At 40.3% G+C, this 16,810-nt stretch overlaps 1 protein-coding gene across 1 annotated transcript; it reads left to right on the forward strand.

Moving 5' to 3' along the window:
• The first annotated feature begins 11,443 nt into the window (after nucleotides 1-11,443).
• On the forward strand, nucleotides 11,444-13,708 carry LOC121138406 (lamina-associated polypeptide 2, isoforms beta/delta/epsilon/gamma-like). The gene is given in 2 exon segments (XM_040741114.1): nucleotides 11,444-11,501; nucleotides 12,183-13,708. Coding segments are annotated over 2 exon segments (1,218 nt in total). The 3' UTR covers nucleotides 13,343-13,708.
• Nucleotides 13,709-16,810: the final 3,102 nt, after the last annotated feature.

A 16,810-nucleotide genomic window follows, 5' to 3' on the forward strand; every position in this document is an offset into this window, starting at 1 on the left:
AAAAATGTGGCACATTTACAAATTGGAGTATCACTTAGCTTAAAACAAACAAAAACAAAAACAAAGAAACAAACAAACAAAAACAGCATCTTGAAATTTTCAGGCAAATGGATGGAATTAGGAAAGGTCATTTTGAAAGAGGTAATCCAGACCCAGAAAGATAAACATGGCATGTGCTCATAAGTGGTTATCAGTTGTAATGTAACAGATGGTCCTGGTGCAGTCCAAAGACCCAGAGAGGCTAAGTAACAAAGAATGATCAAGGGAGGGAATCATGAGTTTCTCTGCAAGGGGAGATAGAATACTGTGGTAGAATGGGGTTGGTGGTTACAGGGACATGGAAGTTCAGGGAGGACAATGTGAGGAGAGAGTAATGAGACAAGAAACACAACAGGAAGGCATCTTGGGAATGAGATAGAAAACTACTTAAGTGGAAACTCCCAGTAATCTATGAGGGTGATATTAGCTAAGATTCCCAGCTTTGGGGGATAACAAGCTTGCAACCAGAAAATTCTATTGTAAGGATTGTGACACTATCCTAGTGACAAATAATTCAACCTTCGATTATTTCCTGGCTACGAGATTTGCTGGCGTAAAGGTGGTGAGATATTGTGGGAATGGTAAATCATTAATTAGTGACCAGCTTGAGACCCATGCCGAGAGAGAGATAGAGATAGAGATAGATATATATATATATATATATATAGATAGAGAGAGAGATAGATAGATAGATAGATAGATAGATAGGTCAATAGTCATAAGGACAATTCTTATGAAGAAAACATTTAATTTGGGGGACTCTCTTAAAGAGGTCAGTCTACTCGTACAGCCACTTTGGAAATCAGTATGGAGATTCCACAGAAAAATGGAAACCTACCACAAGACCCAGCAATTCCACTCTTAGGCATATATCCAAATGAGGCAAATTCATAATAGAAGGATATCTACTCCAATATGTTCAAAGCAGCATTATTTTTAATAGCTAGAAACTGGAAGCAACCTAGATGCCCCTCAACTGAAGAGTGGATAGAGAAAATGTGGTACATTTACACAACGGTGTACTACTCAGCAGAAAAAACGATGGAATCTTGAAATTCGCAGGTAAATGGATAGCACTGGAAGAAACCATCCTGAGTGAGGTAACCCAGTCACAAAAAGACTAACATGGTATGTACTCACTTATATATGGATTTTTAAAAAATGTTTTACATTTCCTGTATGTTACTCTGTGTGTGTGTTTCTTATGTCACTAGATCCTCTACTTAACCTCCAAGTCTTGATAGTCTATCTTCTTTTATTTTTTAATTTATTTTTCAGTTTAAATTTAGATAAGAAACAAGGTTGCTACACAAGTCAGTTCCAGGACCCTCTTCCCTTCCCTCCTCTCCTCCCGTGCCATATTTCTCTTTTTGTGACTGGGTTACCTCACTCAGAATGGTTTCTTCTAGTGTCATCCATTTGCCTGCCAATCTCAAGATTCCATTGTTTTTTTCTGCTGAATAGTACTCCATTGTGTAAATGTACCACATTTTCTCTATCCACTCTTCGGTTGAGGGACATCTAGGTTGCTTCTAAGTTCTGGCTATTACAAATAATGCTGCTATGAACATAGTGGAACAGACATCTTTGTTGTATGAATGGGCATCTTTTGGATATATGCCTAAGAGTGGAGTTGCTGGGTTTTCTGGTAGGTAAATTCCCATTTTTCTAAGGAATCTCCATACTGATTTCCAAAGTGGCTGAACCAGTTGGCACTCCCTCCAGCAATGGAGGAGTGTCCCCCTTTCACCACATCCTCTCCAGCATAAATTGTCATTGGTGTTTTTGATTTTAGCCATTCTGACAGGGGTGAGATGGTATCTGAGAGTTGTTTTGATTTGCATTTCCCGGATGGCTAAGGATGTTGAGCACTTTCTCAAGTGCCTCTCAGCCATTTTAGACTCCTCTATTGAAAACTCTCTATTTCGTTCTGCAGCCCACTTTTTAATTGGATCCTTTGATGTTTTCGAGACCTGCTTCTTGAGTTCTTTGTAAATTTTGGAGATCAACCCTCTGCCAGATGTGGTATTAGTGAAAATTTTTCCCATTCTGTGGGCTGCCTTTTTGTCTTGCTGACTGTGTCCTTTGCCTTACAGAAGCTTCTCAGGTTCAGGAGGTCCCATTTATTAATTGTTGATCTCATTGTCTGTGCTACTGGTGTTATGTCCAGGAAGCTGTCTCCTGTACCAATTCGTTCAAGGGTATCACCCACTTGCTCTTCTAAGAGGTTCAGTGTGGCTGGATTTATGTTGAGGTCTTTGATCCATTTGGACTTAAGTTTTTTGCATGGCGATAAGCATGGATCAACCCGCATTCTTCTACATGCCAGCCTCCAGTTATGCCAGCACCATTTGCTGCAGATGCTTTCTTTATTCCATTGTATATTTTTAGCTTCTTTGTCAAAGATCAGATGTTCATACATGTTTGGGTTAATATCCAGGTTATCAATTCGATTCCATTGGTCTACCTGTCAATTTTTTTGCCAATACCAACCTGTTTTCAGAAAAATAGCTTTATAATAGAGCTTGAGATCAGGGATGTTGATGCCTCTGGATGTTGCTTTGTTGAACAGGGTTGTTTTGGCTACCCTGGGTCTTTTGTTTTTCCATACAAAATTGATTATTCTTCTTTCAATGTCTCTGAATAATTGTGCTGGGATTTTAATGGGGATTGCATTGAATCTGTAGATTCAATTTTAAAGCATGGTGGTCTGATAAGATGCATGGAGTTATTCCAATTTTTTGTAGCTGCTGAGGTTTGATATGCTGCCAAGTATGTGGTCGATTTTTGAGAAGATTCCATGTGGTGGTGAGAAGAAGGTATATTCTTTTTTATGTGGATGAAATGTTCTATAGATGTCTGTTAATCCCAGTTGGGTCATTACTTCTATTAGACCCTTTGTGTCTTTGTTGAGTTTCTGTCTGGTATTCCTGTCTAGTGGTGAGAGTGGTGTGTTGAAATCTGCCACTATAACTGTGTGGGGCTTTAGATGAGATTTAAGTTCTAATAATGTTTCTTTAACGAATTTGGATGCCTTTGTATTTGGGGCATAGATATTCAGGATAGACACTTCATCTTGGTGGGTTTCACCTGTGATGTATATGTCATGACCTCCTTCATCTCTTTTGATTGATTTTATTTTAAAGTCTAGTTTGTTAGATATTAGGATTGCTACCCCTGCTTGTTTCTTGGGTCCATTTGATTGGATAATTTTTCCCCAACCTTTAACTCTCAGGTAATGTCTGTCTTTGAGGGTGAGGTGTGTTTCTTGTAAGCAGCAAAAGCAAGGGTTCTGTCTTCGAATCCATTCTGCTAGCCTGTGTCATTTTATGGGTGAATTAAGGCCACTAATGTTGAGGGATATTAATGACCATTGATTGCTCATCCTTCTTCAATTTGCAATGGCTGGTTTTGGTGGAATTATGTTGGGAATTTCACCCCTTTGTTCTTTTGGCTGTCGGTTGAGAGGGATTCTATAATGTCTATGGTTTTCTGGTTGTAGTTAGCTTCCTTGGGTGGAGTTTTCTTTCCAAAATTTTCTGTAGGGCTGGATTAGTGGATACGTATTGCTTGAATCAAGTTTTGCCATGGAATATCTTGTTTTTTCCGTCTATAGTAATTGAGAGCTATGCCGGGTACAGTAGTCTGGGCTGGCATCCATGGTCTCTTGGTGCAGGTAGAATATCTATCCAGGACTTTCTGGCTTTCAGAGTTTCCATGGACAAGTCAGGTGTAATTCTGATATGTCTGCCTTTATATGTTACTTGACCTTTTTCCTTAGCTGCTCTTAATACTCTTTCTTTATTCTGTATATTTGGGGTCTTGATTATTATGTGGTGAGGGTATTTTTTTGTAGTCCACTCTACTTGGTGTTCTGTAAGCTTCTTGTACCTTCATTGGCATGTCTTTCTTAAGGTTGGGAATTTTTCCTTCTATGATTTTGTTGAATATGTCTTCTGCCCCTTTGAGGTGGTTTTCTTCTCCTTTTTCTATACCTATTATTCTTAGGTCTTTTCATGGTGTCCCATATTTCCTGGATATTTTGTGATAAGGATTTGTTGGACTTAAGTTTTTTTGTTTGATGAATCCATTTCTCCTAGTGTATCTTCATCACTTGAGATTCTCTCTTCCATCTCTTCTATTGTGTTGGTAATGTGTGTATCAGTAGTGCCTGACTGTTTGTCCAGCTTTTCTATTTTCTGCCTTTCTTCAGATTGTGTTTTTTATTGTCTCTATTTCAGTTTTGAACCCTTGCAGTGTTTGCATTGCTTCTTGCAATTTTCGGGTTATCTTTTCATCCATTTGTTGCCTTTTATTAATTTTTTGATTTGTTCTTTCTTCCATTTCTTGCATTTTTGGTTTGCTTTTTGTTACAATTCTTTCATTTTTTGCTTTGTTTCTTCTTCCATTTCCTGCCTTTTTTGGTATGTTTCTTCTTCCAATTTTTGCATTTCTTGCTTTGTTTTTTCTTCCATTTCTTGCTTCGTTTCTTCTTCCATTTCCTGCCTTTTTTCTTTTGTTTTTTCTTCCAATTCTTGCATTGTTTGGTTTGTTTTTTTCTTCCATTTCTTTGAAGGATTTTCCTATATCATCTTTTAGGGACTCTATCATTTTCATGAAAGTGGTTTTAAGGTTGTTCTCTTCTGCTTCGTTTGCATTGGAATGTTGGAGTCTTGCTGGTGTGGAGTATCTAGAATCTAGTGGCTTCATAGTTGTTTTTCTGTTGCTGAGTATGTTTTTGTATTGTCTCTTTCCCATCTTTTCTTCTAGTGGGTGCAGAAAGTGCCCCTTACTGGTCTTGAGTCCAGACTTCCCTTTTGGTGGGTGCTAACAAGTCCAATAATCTGGTGGTTCTTCTATTCTTTGTCCTTGTTCTGGTCCCGTGGGTGGAGAAGAAGAAAAGGAATCTGGGGCGCTTATTCTCCTACCTCGTCCCCTGGACCCTATGCTGTGTCCTGTTGTACCTGATCCTGTGGCCAGAACAGCTGCTGCCCTGGTCTCCCTGGCTCCTCTGGTTTCCTGGTTTCTTTGGTGCGAGAGAAGACCTAGTGTCTGGGGTGCTTAGCTCCCGTCAGGATTGGAAACTCTGTGCAGTTCCCAGGCGAGGACGCAGGCACTGGAACACAGGCCAGAACAGCTGCTTTCCTGGACTCCCTGACTCCCTCATATATGGATTTTAGACATGGATCAGGATAGTGCCAGTCTACACTTCCACTGATAGAGAGTCTGGGAAACAGGAAAGAACTTAAAAGTATGCAAATTACCCAAGAGAATCAGAATGAGGCAAGATCCTCTGAACAGATGGGGAACACAGTGAGATGTGGGGTGAAGTGGCAACTGGAAAGAAGAGAGGGGATAAGAGGAAGAGAGAGTAGGTCATGGGGGAACAGCAAGGTTGAGTGGGGGAGTAGAGTAAGGGGAAGAGGGAATCATAGGTTAGAAGACAGATTAGGCAGCAGAGTGACCTCTAGTGATCTAAAGGGATGACAACAATTGGCAAGCTAAGCAATAGTAGAGAGACCACCTCGAATGTCCATTCCTGATAATGAACTTGATGTCAATAATCATCCGGGAGCCTTCAACCAGTGACTGATGGAAGCAGAGGCAAACACCCAGAGTTAAGAATTGAACTGAACCCAATGAACCCAGTAACACAGAGAGAGGAGTGATGAGCAAATTGGCAAAGAATGGATGGCAAAACCAGCAGAGACAGCTGATCTAAATGGGGGAGAGGTCTTTGGCCTCAGACCAACAGCTGGGAGGCCAGCATTGGTCTGATCCAGACCCACCAAATGTGAATGTCAGTGAAGAGGCCTGGGCAACCTATGGGGCCCTGAGCAGTGGATCAGTGTTTATCCCTGGAATACAAACAGACATCATGTACCCATAGCACAAAGAGGGATGCTCTCTCAGCCTGGACTCTTAGGGGAGTGCCTGGACTCTACCCTGAGTAAAATGACAGATTCTAGATATCACCTATGTGGGAGGAACTAGCAATAGGGTGGGAGGCTGGGGAGGAATTGTGGGGTGTGGGAGGAGGGGAAGGAGAAGGAACTGGAATTGACATGTAAAACAAGCTATTTAAAATTAAAATAAAAATTTTTAATAAAAGAACAAGAATATTACTAATCCAAAACAAAATTAGGAATCACAGAAGAAGAGGCAACATATTTGTCTATGGAATGTGGTGAGGCAAATAAGTCCCCTTTCCTTATCACATTAAAATTGACTTGGATCACTTTGTAGTTCTCTACAATGTCCTAGTACTTTACTTTTTTATGCTCCCTGACACATTTCTTTTATGATGATTTTTTCAAGAGTCTTTTATGTCTGACATAATGCAGTTTACACCTATCTCCTCAAACACATTTGGGAATGCTCAGTCATTCTTCCTGTGTTTAATGTACAATGTGGTATTCAGTTCTCACTACTGGATTCCACTCTAGTTAGTGTTCACCAACTTCAATCTCACTGAACATATGGAGGACAGGAGGCTACTGCCAACAAACCAGTACCAAGAAATATTGCAATTTCCTTTCCTACACACATTTGGTTGGTTGAACATAGAACTATGAAGGAAGTTTGGTTGTCACAAGAGCACCAGCTTTTCAAAAACACTAAAATTACTACTTTTTATCTTCAAAATTTCATAAAAGTCATGGATATCCAAATCTGTGAAGAACTGTTGGATGAAGAGGCAATTCTGTGACTCTTTACTGAAAACTTCACAGGAAGAGATTCGATATTGCCTAAACTTATATGAAATTTTCCTCCAGAGTCGAAATATTTGTTCGTCATCAAAGTCAATTATAGTAGCTAACTTACACTTGTACTTGATCATTAGATACCTTTATTAAAATTATTGTCACTGTCTGCTGGATTGATGAAGGGGGGAATCAGGTCTTGCCCTTTCATCCAGGACACCATTCAGCTCTTCTCCATTTCATCATCCTGATTGCACATTGTTACATTGAATAAGGTGGGACTTATGACTTACTCTCTATTATGAAATGGTCCTGAGTACTTAATCTTCCTACTTTATGGGACCAATTGCTTATCTATAAGCACAATATGGGCCTTAAAACACTTTCTCCACAAAGAGTGTCAGAGAAAATCATGCTCCACAAATCTGGGGCCTTACCTATTTCACATTTTAAGAAGTTTTATATCTGCTTTCCCTTCTATCAAGTTGACTGACACATATTTCTTTGAATAGCTTGCACAGCAAGGTAGATTCATAATTTCTTGATTTTCATGAGGATACCTCATACCTACTCCCTCTGACCAAGTGGCTCTACACATTTTCTTCTGACACATAGCAACTGGAAGTTCACTTCAAATGCCAGAATCTTCTTAGAAGTATTGTGAGACATTATGTCCCACCTGACATGAATTTTGGAAGGTGTTTATATTATAACCTTTATGTTCTTTTGGAATCTTGTGGAATACCTTGATCTTGCTCTACATCATAAGGTACCCTGACACATTTTTTGAAAATGTATCCAGAACCTCTACTATCTACCCCTAGATTTATTTAACAATGTAGTTCCCTACTAAAAATGACCGTATATATACTTGTCTTCATAAGAAATTAAGAGTCCTCTCAAAAGCACAATTTAGTGTCATAAATTCTGTAGAAAATAGACTTTGTCTAATATGGTGTCATTTTAACTCAAGGGATAGTATTTTGCTGTATTTTATTTTAATAATGAATGAACTTCAGATGAAAGTTTTTTGAAAAAAATGCCTTTACTTGTCATCTGATTCAGGATCATCAGCTTGTCCTCACATAATTTGGAAGTGCAATTCATTCATTCCACCACAATTTATACTCAGATCACTGTATCCTATTGCACCAGGGCACATGATTATCAAGGATAGCTCAGACCTGACTTTCATTGTCTCATGTTAGAAAAACTAGTGTGGACCCCATCATTCATACATATGTTTAAACAGCTGAATATAAATGTTATGATGTGTTCCTTCTGACAATGACATCTCTGAGATTTTCCTATCTTCCATGCAGACATGAACCATTCCTGAATTTTCTATGTATTCTGATGATCTTTATCCTCTGACATCTGGATCCCAAGACCTCTCTCTCTGAGGGTGTGAGGTATTGAGCCACTACATATGGTGATTCCAAACTGCCTCCTCCTATCATTCCTGTATCTAGCAAACATTTTCAGTCTAATGGGACCCATAATCACAACCATTTCCCAAGAAAATTCAGACCTTTATCATATACTGTTCTACATGCCAATCTCTATCCAAGCTTACCTTTTTTTTCTTCTCATCAAGGAGATCTCAGATGTTATCAGCCTGCTATGACCAAAGGAGAATAAGATATTATTCTTCTCATCAAGATAGCATTGTTCTGTTTTAATTTGTGGCACCAGAAACTAATGTGATCACCTAATGACTGCGTCCTAAATCTAAAGCTTTCCATCAAGTTTTCAAGTTAGGAACAATCCCATCATTTTAAACTCGGAGTAAAGAGTCCAAAAAGAACATCAAAGAGACATATGCTGTGGACACCAACAAGTAAAGAATGGAATTCTCATTGTTGCCTAAACTCCCTAGGATGAGAAGATAATATGGACATGACTTTGTTGTTGTTCTTAATATTGTTATATTCTAGTAGATTCTGCATTTGTTTAAGTTTAGACAATAATTAGTTGAAAAGTTTTGTTATACATTCCCTGCCATTAAATATCAGCAATCATATTGACAGATTTTAATTTTTTAATGCAAATTGGAAACAAGTGTTTCTTTATCTTACAATCTCAGTTCACTCCTGTACCCATCTTGCCATTCCTCTGTCATCTCCCCATCACAACCAATCCTCTCCATAGAATGAATGAGGCCTCCCATAGGGGATTTTCAAGTCTTTCATGCTAATTTTGGCAAATCCAGAATTTCCCTGCTGTGTCTATGCCAAGATGGCATCCCTCTATGTTGAAAGGGGTCCAAAAACCCATTTCATGCAACATAAATAAATACTGGTTCCACTTCCAATGGCCCCATTATCTGCACAAGTCCCCAAACTGACACACATGTTTAGGGATGCTGCTTTGGTGTTGTGCAGATTTCCTGTCAGTCTGTAATCTGTGAGCTCACCCTTACTCAGATTTGCTGTTTCTCTGCTTTTTTTCCTACATGGTCTTGGCTTCCTTGTTCAGCAGTCTTCCCTCTGCACAAATGGAAAAAAGGTGTTAGGCTCAGTGCATTCCTGTCACTCTCTGCTTCTCCTTCCATCAGCTAATGGATGAATCCAATGCTGGCCTTTAAGGTAATAATCAATCTTATTATAGGGAAAGTGTATTTTAGGTAACCTCTAAACTATTTCTTAGATTTTAGTTGGAGTCATCCTTGTAAATGGGAATTTTCATAGTGCCTATATTCTTTTTAATTACATAATGGCTTTCTCTATAAAGGTATCAATTTATTTGTTGTCCTTCTGTGTACTCCACCAACCTTTTCTTACTGATCCTTCATGTTCTCTAACCACTTTCCCTGCTAAGCTCCTTTTTGCTCCAACCACCTTCTTCCCTCCTGACCTACACAAGAGATCTTCTCCCTATCCTTTTCTCAGGACAGTCATGTATGTGTCTCCTAGGGATCTACCTGATTTCTAACTTCATTGAGTTCATAGACTGTAGGCTAGTTAGCCTTTTTTTCTATCTCTGATACCTGCATATGTATGAGTACATACCATATTTCTATTTTTGTGTCTGGGATACCTCACTCAGGATCTGTTCTTCTTGTTTCATCCTTAGTCTGAATATTTCAACTTGTCATTGTTTTTACTGAAGAGAAGTCCTTCAACGTTTATATGTACCGCATTTTTTTCTTCCACTCTTCAACTGAAGGGCAGCAAGTTTGCCTCCAGATTCTGGCTATTACACATTGTTGTGCTATTAACAAATTTGAACACATTTCTTGTGGTATGAATAAGCAGCATTTGGATATATGCTTAAGAAATGAATTTCTGGATCTTGAGGTAGACTTATTCACTTTTCTTTTGTGTGAAAATTCCATACTAATGTCCAAGTGACAGTACAAGATTCCAATCCCACCAGCAATAATGTGGTGTTTCCCTTTCGCAACATCCTCTCCAGTATAAGCAGACACTTGTGATTTTATTTTCCCATCATGACAGGCAAAGATGATAACTCAGAGATATATTGATCTGCATTGCCTTAATGCTTAAGGACATTGAACAATTTTTAAATGACTTTTGACCATTTGACATTTCTCTGTTGACAATTCTTTATTTTGATCTGCACCCCATTTTTAATTGGATTATTTGGTGTTTTTGTGAGTATCTTCTTGAGTTCTTTGTATAATATTTGAGATTAGTCCTCTATGAGAAGTGGGTTTTTGAATGTCTTTTCCCATTTTGTCGGCTAACCTTTTGTCTCATTGACTATGGTGTTTGCCTTACACAAAATTCTCAGTTTGAGAAGATCCCATTTATTAATTATCCATCTCAATGTCTGTGCTTCTGGCATTATGTTCCGCAAGTAATGTTCTGAGCCAACGCATTCAACTATACTTCCTACTTTCTCTTCTAAGTGCTTCAATGTGACTGTTTTCTTGTTGTTGAGATCTTGATTCATTTGGATTTATGTTATGTGCATGGCAATGTATATGGATCTATCTGTAGACTTCCACGTGTCACCTTCTATTACAGTTTCTTGAAGATGTTTTCCATTTCATTGTATATTTCCTCATTTTCAAAAATCAGGTTTTCATAGGTGTGTGTATTAATAACTGGGTCTTAAATTATATTATTTTGGTTCTACCTGTCAGTTTTTTTGCCAATGCCAAACTATTCTCTTTAGTGGTGTTCTATACTAGAGCTTGAAATCTAAAACAGGCAGTGCCTCCAGGCCTGAATTCGAGTGCCTCGGTAATAGCCAGGGAACAGCAAAGATCTTCCCATTCTTGCAGGCCCCAAGCAGCCCAGATTCCAGATCTTCCCTTCCACCAATGATACCAGTAAACCAGCAGATCCTGGAGAACAGGGGGACCAGTTGGTCAGTCAGGACCAGGTAAAACAGGCTCTGCATATGGTCCTGCATTCCAGTGAATGGGGATCATCAGACAATGGCACAGAACTTCTCATCCTGGCCAGTTCAGAGTAGCACAGTTTCCATGTCTTCTCTTCCACCAACAGGACCAGGAAACCAGCAGATCCAGTGCATGGCTATTGCCTGGGAACTGCACAGAGCTTCCCAACTCTGATGGAGTTGAACAGCTCACATTGAAGGTATTCTCTTCCACCAATGAGACCAGCAATCAAGTAGATCCAGTACCTGGAGATCGCCTGGGAACTTCTAAGAGCTTTCCATCCTGGTATGAAGCGAGCACCCGACATTCAAGGTCTTCTCTTGCACCAATGACACCAGTAAATGAGGAGATCCAAACCATGAGACAAGTTGCTCCGGTGGGACCAGGTAAAATATGCCCTGCATCTGGGCTTGCATTTCAGTGCCTAGGTATTGCCTGGGAACTGCACAGATATTCCCAGAACGGCAGGAGCCATGCAGCCCAGATTTCATGTCTTCTTTTCCACCAATATGACAAGGAACCCCGCAGATCCAATGCATGGGGATCGCCTGGGAACTACACAGAGCAACCCTTCTAGGCAGGAAGTGAGCAGCTCAGATTACAGGTCTTGTCTTCCACTAACAAGACCAGGATACCAGCAGATCCAGGAGACCAGGGGAACAGCTCATTTGGCGGTACCAGGTAAAACAGGTCCTGCATCCGGTCCTGAATTCCAATGCCTGGGGTTCACATGGGTATGGCACTGAGCTTCTCATCCTGGCAGGAGCAGAGCAGCCCAGATTCCAGGTCTTCTCTTCCACCAACGGGACAAGGAAACCAGAAGGTCCAGTGCATGGCTATCGCCTTGGAACTGCAAAGAGCTTCCATCCATGGAGGCACTGAGCAGCCCAGATTCCAGGCCTTCTCCTCCACAAAGGAGACCAGCAAACCAGCAGATCTAGGAGACTGGGGAATGTGCTTGTCCGGTGGAACCAGGTAATACAGGCCCTGCATCAAGGCCAACATTCCAGTGGCTGGGGATCAGGTGGGACCTCCACAGAGCTTCTCATCCTTGCAAGAATGAGCAGTCCAGGAGGAGCGCGAGCCCACCCCGGTGCTCGGCTCCGGGACCTCCGCGGGACGCGGCCGCGCCGCCGTCGGCAGGAAAGCCACAAAGAAAACTGACAAACCCAGACCAGAGGATAAAGATGACCTAGATTTCACAGAGCTCTCTAATGAAGACCTTCTGGATCAGCTTGTGAGATACGGGGTGAACCCTGGTCCCATTGTGGGGACAACCAGGAAGCTGTATGAGAAAAAACTGCTGAAACTGAGGGAATAGGGGACAGAATCCCAATCTTCTACTCCTCTGTCAACAGTCTCTTCCTCAGCAGAAAATACAAGACAGAATGGAAGTAATGACTCCGACAGATACAATGACAATGATAAAGACTCTAAAATAGGGCTCAAGCTTGAGAAGAGAGAGCCACTAAAGGGCAGAGCAAAGACTCCAGTAACACTCAAGCAAAGAAGAATTGAACACAACCAGAGCTATTCTCAAGCTGGAGTAACTGAGACTGAATGGACAAGTGGACCTTCCAAAGGCGGACCTCTGCAGGCATTAAATAGGGCGCCCACACGAGGGCCAAGAAGAACTCCAAGAAAAAGGGTGGAAACTTCACAACATTTTCGTATAGATGGTGCAGTAATTTCAGAGAGTACTCCCATAGCTGAAACTATAAAGGCTTCAAGCAACGAATCCTTAGTTGTCAATAGGTTGACTGGAAATTTCAAGCATGCATCTTCTATTCTGCCAATCACTGAATTCTCAGACATACCCAGAAAAACACCAAAGAAACCATTGCCGAAAGCTGAAGTGGTTGAAAAGACAGAGGAGAGAAGAGTAGAAAGGGATATTCTTAAGGAGATGTTCCCCTATGAGGCATCTACTCCAACAGGAATTATTGCTAGTTGCCACAGACCAATCAATGGGGCTGCAGGCCGGCCGCTAGAGCTCAGTGACTTCTGGATGGAAGAATCGTTTTCATCTAAGTATGTCCCCAAGTATACTCCCCTGGCGGATGTCAAGTCAGAAAAGACGAAGAAGGGACATTCCATTCCCATGTGGATAAAAATGTTGTTGTTTGTGGTAGTAGCAGTTTTTTTGTTTTTGGTCTATCAAGCTATGGAAACCAACCAAGGAAATCCCTTCACTAATTTTCTTCAAGACAGTAAAATACCCAACTGAAGGAAGTCACTTCGCCACATTCAACTTGATCTCCTGTTTTTAATAACTGTAGAAAAACAATTGTGTTCGCTGTTGCCTGAAGAACTAACATTGTGGTGTCACCTCAGTAAAGTCAGTGCTGCATTGAAAAGCCAACGAGACGCATACATGGACCTCATTTCAATATTTTGAAATTTGGAGATCACACTGTGCCATATGAATAATTTTTTTAGCTCTGGAACTTTTTTGTAGGCTTTATTATTTTTAATGTGGACATCTTATTTCACTTTTGGGGAAAATGCATTGTTTCGTGTATTTGAAAAATAAGGCAAAACATGGTGATGTAATTAATGTGACACTACACATTAAATACTTGGAATTCTTACAGAAAAGATTTATGACTTATTCTCTACGAGTAAAAATGTTACAAATGTGAATGAAGTTGAGTTGGAGAGAGTTTCCCAGTTGTGCTTCCTGTAATGCGACGGTGTGTTGTTCATGGAAGGGTTAGCAATAACCTCTTCTGTGACTTCTGTCAGTGACGGCATTGTTGGTGCAGCCCTCTCATACTGCTTCCTAAAATAGTTTCATATCGTGAAAGTCCTGTTTCGTTAAAACCATTTAGGTACACTTGCTTCTCCACAGGGATCTTGTAGGGCAGCATAGACGCCTGTTTTCAGTTACTATTAGCTGACTGCATTCGGGAGAGCTGTTAGCTGGCTATGAGGCTGTCATTGTACTTTTATCTACAGCAGAGCATTTATCCTGTCAGTCCAACAAATAATCAAAATATTCGTTAGGTAAACAAGTGTGCAGGGATGTTTGTTTAGAAGTTATGAACTAAACACTGGTCCTCTGTTTCATTTGGATTCATTGTTTCAATGTCTTCTATTACCAAAAAATTACTTTGCCAGGGATTTTTTGTTTTAGGTTGAGGAGGGGTGTTTATGGGGTTTTTGTTTGTCTTAACCATATAATATCCTGATGTAATTTGATTTAAAAGTATATCAGTTGCTTTTAAATCACATGTAGTAGCAAATGCTTCATTTGTAATTTCAAATAAGGTGGGCGTTATGATTGAAGTGATTAACAATATCCTTGTGGTTGTCTTATTTTTTAGCTGAAATTTACCTCATGTATCGCTTAAAGTTGCAGTAAATTTAAATTTTAGTTGAATCAAGTAAAGCAAAAAAATTTAAACTTAGTCATTTAAGTTGCAATTTTACAGTCATTGACTGTAAAGCACACTAAAAATGTAAATTATTTTTAATAACATCCAAAATGTAAAGATAATTTTAATTTTTAAAAAGGAGGAAGCTGAAGATGAATATTTAGACCACACAATATTCTATTATTGTAGTTAGCTTTTAGATATTTCATGGACATTTTATGTAAGCTTTTGCCATTGAGACCAGAACATGTAGGGCATGTGGGAAACTGACTTAGGTCTGAAGTGCTTGCCTCTCTGAGTAAAAATGTCTCTTTTGAGATGAGCCACAGGGTGGCCATGTTTTACTCAACTTTTCCACTCTAAGGTAATAGCCATCTTTCTTCCTTTGTTTTCAGACATTGCTTCCCATATTGCTTTTAGTCTTTTGTTTATAATTTAAAATTGTGAGAAGCCCCATTTAATGTTTAAAAATGTGGGGAGATAAATGAGACTTATACTATAACCAAGGTCAGTCTGCAATAGGAAAAGTATGGTCCAATATAGCAAAAATAGGGCCAGGTAAAACATGCCTTTTTTTTAAAAGTGTACTTGGTCTTTTGTCTGTGTCTATTTTAGTCCACTAGGGTAAATGTGTCCTTGATGTAAATGCAAAGCATTTATTAATTCCTAGATGTAGACTTTACAATATAATTCAATAATAAAGTAATTAACCTCTAAAAAAAAAGAATGAACAGTCCAGATACCAGGTCTTCTCTTCCACCAAGGAGACCAGGAAACCAGCAGACCCAGGAGACCAGTCCATCTTCCAGGTTTTCTCTTCAAACAACAAGACCTTGAATCCAGAAGGTCATGGAGACCAGGGGACCAGCAGGTCCAGTTGGACAAAGTAAAACAGGCCCTGCTTCCGGGTCTGCATTCCAATGTCTGGGGAACGCCTAGGAACTTCACAGAGCTTTAAATTTTGGCTGGAAAATAGCAGCCCAGAATCCATGTCTTCTCTTTCACCAACAAGAACAGGAATACAGTAGATCCAGTGCCTGGATATCACCTGGGAACTGCACAGAGCTTACCATCCCGGCACAATGTGAGCAGCACAGATTCAAGGTCTTCTATTCCACCAGCAAAACCAGAAAACCAGCAGATCCAGGAGATCCAGGGACCAGAAGCTCAGTCAGTACCAGGTAAAACAGGCCCTGCATCTGTGCCTGCATTCCAGTGCTTGAGGTTCACCTGGAAACTGCACAGAACTTCTAATCGTGGTGGGAACTGAATATCCTAGATCCCAGGTCTTCTCTTCCACCAACAAGAACAGGAAACCAGCAGATCCTGGAGACTAGGGGACCAGCTCAACTGGCAGGAACAGGTACAACAGGCCCTGCATCCGGTCCTGAATTCCAGTGGCTGGGTATTGCCTAGGAACTGCACAGAGCTTACCACCCTGGCAGAAAGCCAGCAGCCCATATTCCAGGTCTTCTCTTCAACCAACTAAACCCGAGAACTACCAGATCCAGGAGATCAGGGGACCAGTGTCTCTGCTGGGGCCAGTTAAACCAGCCCTGCATCTGGCCCTGCATTCCAGTTACTGGGGATCGCCTTGGAAGTTCAGAGAGCTTTCCATCCATCCAGGAGCAAAGCAGCCCAGATCCTGGGTCTTTTCTTCCACCAATGTGACAATGAAACCAGTAGAACCAGGGACCAGGGATCCAGGTGGGAGGCTAAACAACCCAGATTCCTTGTCTTCTTCTCCAACCACAGGACCAGAATTAGGACGAGGACTACCAGATTATTGGGCTTCCTAGCTCGCCCTGAATGGAAACTCTGGTCCTCTAACTAGCATACATGTAAGTTGCTCTTTCTGCACCCACAAGAAGAAGAGATGGGAAAGAGACAATATATAAACACACTCAGCAACAGAAGAAAAATATCACCCACCCCTAGTTTCTAGAGACTACCCACCAGCAAGACTCCAAAATTCAAATGTAAATTAAACAGAAGTGAATGACCATAAAAACAACTTAATGAAAATGATAGAGGCCTTAAAGAGGACATAGGTGTATGCCTCAAAGAAATTGATGAAAACACAAACGAAAAACTACAAGAAATGGAAGAAAAAGCAAACCAAATAATGGAAGAAATGGAAGAATAAGCAAAACAAAAAATTCATTAATGAAAAAAATGAAGGAAAAGATAAACTGAAAATTGCAAGAAAAAATTCAAACAGAGCAAGTGTCGAAAACTAAAATAGAGACAAATTAAAAACACAATTTGAAGAAAGGCTGGAAATAGAAAAGCTGGGCAAACGGTCAGGTACTACCAAT

Source organism: Mesocricetus auratus, unplaced genomic scaffold (assembly GCF_017639785.1).
Source record: "Mesocricetus auratus isolate SY011 unplaced genomic scaffold, BCM_Maur_2.0 contig_4369_pilon_obj, whole genome shotgun sequence".
Lineage (NCBI taxonomy): Eukaryota > Metazoa > Chordata > Mammalia > Rodentia > Cricetidae > Mesocricetus > Mesocricetus auratus.